Source organism: Propithecus coquereli, unplaced genomic scaffold, assembly GCF_000956105.1.
Source record: "Propithecus coquereli isolate 6110/MARCELLA unplaced genomic scaffold, Pcoq_1.0 Scaffold165, whole genome shotgun sequence".
Classification (NCBI taxonomy): Eukaryota; Metazoa; Chordata; class Mammalia; order Primates; family Indriidae; genus Propithecus; species Propithecus coquereli.
This window is the reverse complement of record NW_012141080.1, coordinates 395,364-397,829: the sequence shown is the minus strand read 5'-3', so window position 1 is coordinate 397,829 and position 2,466 is coordinate 395,364. Positions and strand designations below refer to the sequence as shown.

Here is a 2,466-nt window from a genome sequence, read left to right as displayed (position 1 = left end):
AATTTTAATAAATTTAGGGGTAGACGTTGAATTCCATTACATGTATGTAACAGCTTTGGTGTCCCCATCACCTGAGTAGTGTCCATTGTACCCTACAGTAAATTTTTCATCCCTCACCCCCTCCCTCCCTTCCCCATCTTGAGTCTCCAGTGTCCATTATGCCACTCCGTGTGCCCTTGTGTAGCCATAGTTTAGGTCCCCTTATAAGTGAGAACATGCAGCATTTATTTTCTGTTCCTGAGTTACTTCACTTAGAATGATGGCCTCCAGTGCCATCAGGAAGTGAACTTTTTGATACCTCACCTGCCATGTTTCTCTGCTTCAGAGGATGAGCCAATCTGTGAGTGAGTTGAACTGGTATCAGAGTTTAATGAGATTATGCTTTAGTGAGCTACTAGCTGGTTCTCAAGAACTTGAAGGCACTAATATTCCAAGTCACTCGTGGGGTGACCCACTGGATCCCGGCTTGCTTGGGACTTTCTTGATTCTAGTAGTTAAATCCCTAACCCCTGGATCTCCCTCAGTGCTGGACACACCAGGACAGCTGGTCCCCCTTAAGTCAGTTTTCATGTTTATGAAATCTCAATTAACAAAAATGATATATTTGGGTCAAGTTGCTTTAACTAAAACTAAATAAGCCACAATATCCTGAATCAGAGAGGGTAGGCAATTGGTGCAGAGATATTGGACCACCAAATTCACCATTAAGCCAGTGCAAATTCAAATGCTTTTAAGGAGCCAGGTAGGCAAAGTCATTAAAATGTCTACTATAAAACAATAGGCCATGCTACAACTGTAGTGTATTGGAATACAGAAGACCAAAGTAATGCTATTCAAATTTAAATTATCTTAAAGCCCTTCCGGGCCAAACCATGTCTACTGCCCTGATGAGGCCAGCAGAGTGCCCAGTTTTCAGCCATGTGGCAAAGGCTTTCCTCCTTGACAATTATATGCAGAGCTGGAGTGACCTTCGTCTGGCTAGAATTCTGGATACTAGACTGTAATGTGGTCTTAGCTTTACTAATGTTTCTGTTCAGGTTTCCAGGGAGCAGAAGATTATTAATAGAATTCAATGGATCCTCATCAACAGGTGAGTTAGTGATTAGGGAATGGGTAGGAGGAAAGGTGGGGTAGGAGAAAAGGTGGGGTGGGAGAGCTTAGTCTGAAGCTTTTTAGGCAAAGTGGATTTCAAGGAGCTCGAAGAGGTTTCCCTGACCCTTCGTCCTTTACCTGATGTCAGGAAGAAAGAGCCAGAGAGAGTCTATGGTGAAAAGAGCTGTTCTTTGGGATCTGCCAAGACAGAAACATCACTCTGGTCTAGGAGGATGGCCCAGGGTGCCAGATATGACCAGAAAAGCCTGGGCCAGGCACGTGGGCAGATAGCTGTTAAAGCCTAATTTAGTCCTCAAGCTGGGTTATGCCAAAAATAAGGGGTCAGAATCTGAGGTTGCCCTTCTGTGCCGTTTATATTTGGAGAATTCTACTCCCGGAATCAGCCTTCGCCTTCTCAGTGGCCGTCCGTGAGTGTGTTACTGGGAAAGGCAACTCGGGGAGACTGTGGCCGGAAGGAACATGCACTGGATGGAAAGCCTTTGGAGGTGGAGTTTCTCCATCCCTCTGTAAGTGATTCAATAAGGGCAAGTTCAGCCAGGGTTCTTAATGTAGGACTGCCATAGGCTGTATCTTGTCTCACACTAAGCTCCGGTCACCAAGTCAAAATCAACTTTTGCCATTTTTTTTTTGCAGTTGAGGATTAACACTGAAGGGAACAAGAGGGGACTGCCAAGCAAATAAAGCACGTAGCCATTGACCTTCAAATAAGCAAAGCTAAAATATATCTTTTGTCTTCCAGTGGGGAAATACTGTAAGGGGTAGTAGTACCTCTCAGGTTCCTGGGGAGATCAAGGCAGATTCGGGGAAAGATTCCCTCTCCACTTAGAGTGATCTTTTCTGGGTCCAGGTGGGCAATCTGTATCTGGAAACTCCTCTGAAAGCACTCAGGTACTCCAGGTAAGTAGTAAACCTTCAACACCTGCTCGTTGTGTGAACCGATAAAACCCTATGCAGTGGAAAAGACCAGAGAGAACTTTAAAATTTACAAACGGACTTCCACTTTTGGGAGTTGGGTGGACTAGATAATCCCAAAAGCTGACCGTGCTGGTGAGTCTCCACTCACACACCTCCCCCAGGACCCGTTCCTGTGAAGCAATAAGAAAATGACCAAGAAAACGACCAAAAAACAGGCAATACAGATAAGAAGACATTTCACAAAAGAAGAAAAACAAATAGCAGATAAAAACAGTAAAAAATGCTCACCCTTCCTAAGTCATCAGGGAAATGAAAACTAAGATCATAATAATTTTTTTAAGAAACCACAAGATTGGTAAAATTTACCAAATTTTGGTGAGAATGTGCATCAGAGGGACCTCATACACATCTGGTGGGGACGCCAATGGGAATAAGCAC

The 2,466-nt window shown here is 44.0% G+C and overlaps 1 protein-coding gene across 1 annotated transcript in view; it reads right to left on the bottom strand.

Moving 5' to 3' along the window:
* HYDIN (HYDIN, axonemal central pair apparatus protein) overlaps positions 1–2,466 on the bottom strand; it is a 299,281-nt gene that overhangs the window by 126,396 nt on the left and 170,419 nt on the right. Inside the window, exons 25-26 of the mRNA XM_012641507.1 lie at positions 1,882–2,059; positions 1,217–1,230 (exon numbers count right to left, since the gene is read on the bottom strand). Coding sequence (XP_012496961.1) covers positions 1,217–1,230; positions 1,882–2,059 — 192 coding nt within the window. The remainder of the gene's footprint in view (positions 1–1,216; positions 1,231–1,881; positions 2,060–2,466) is intronic.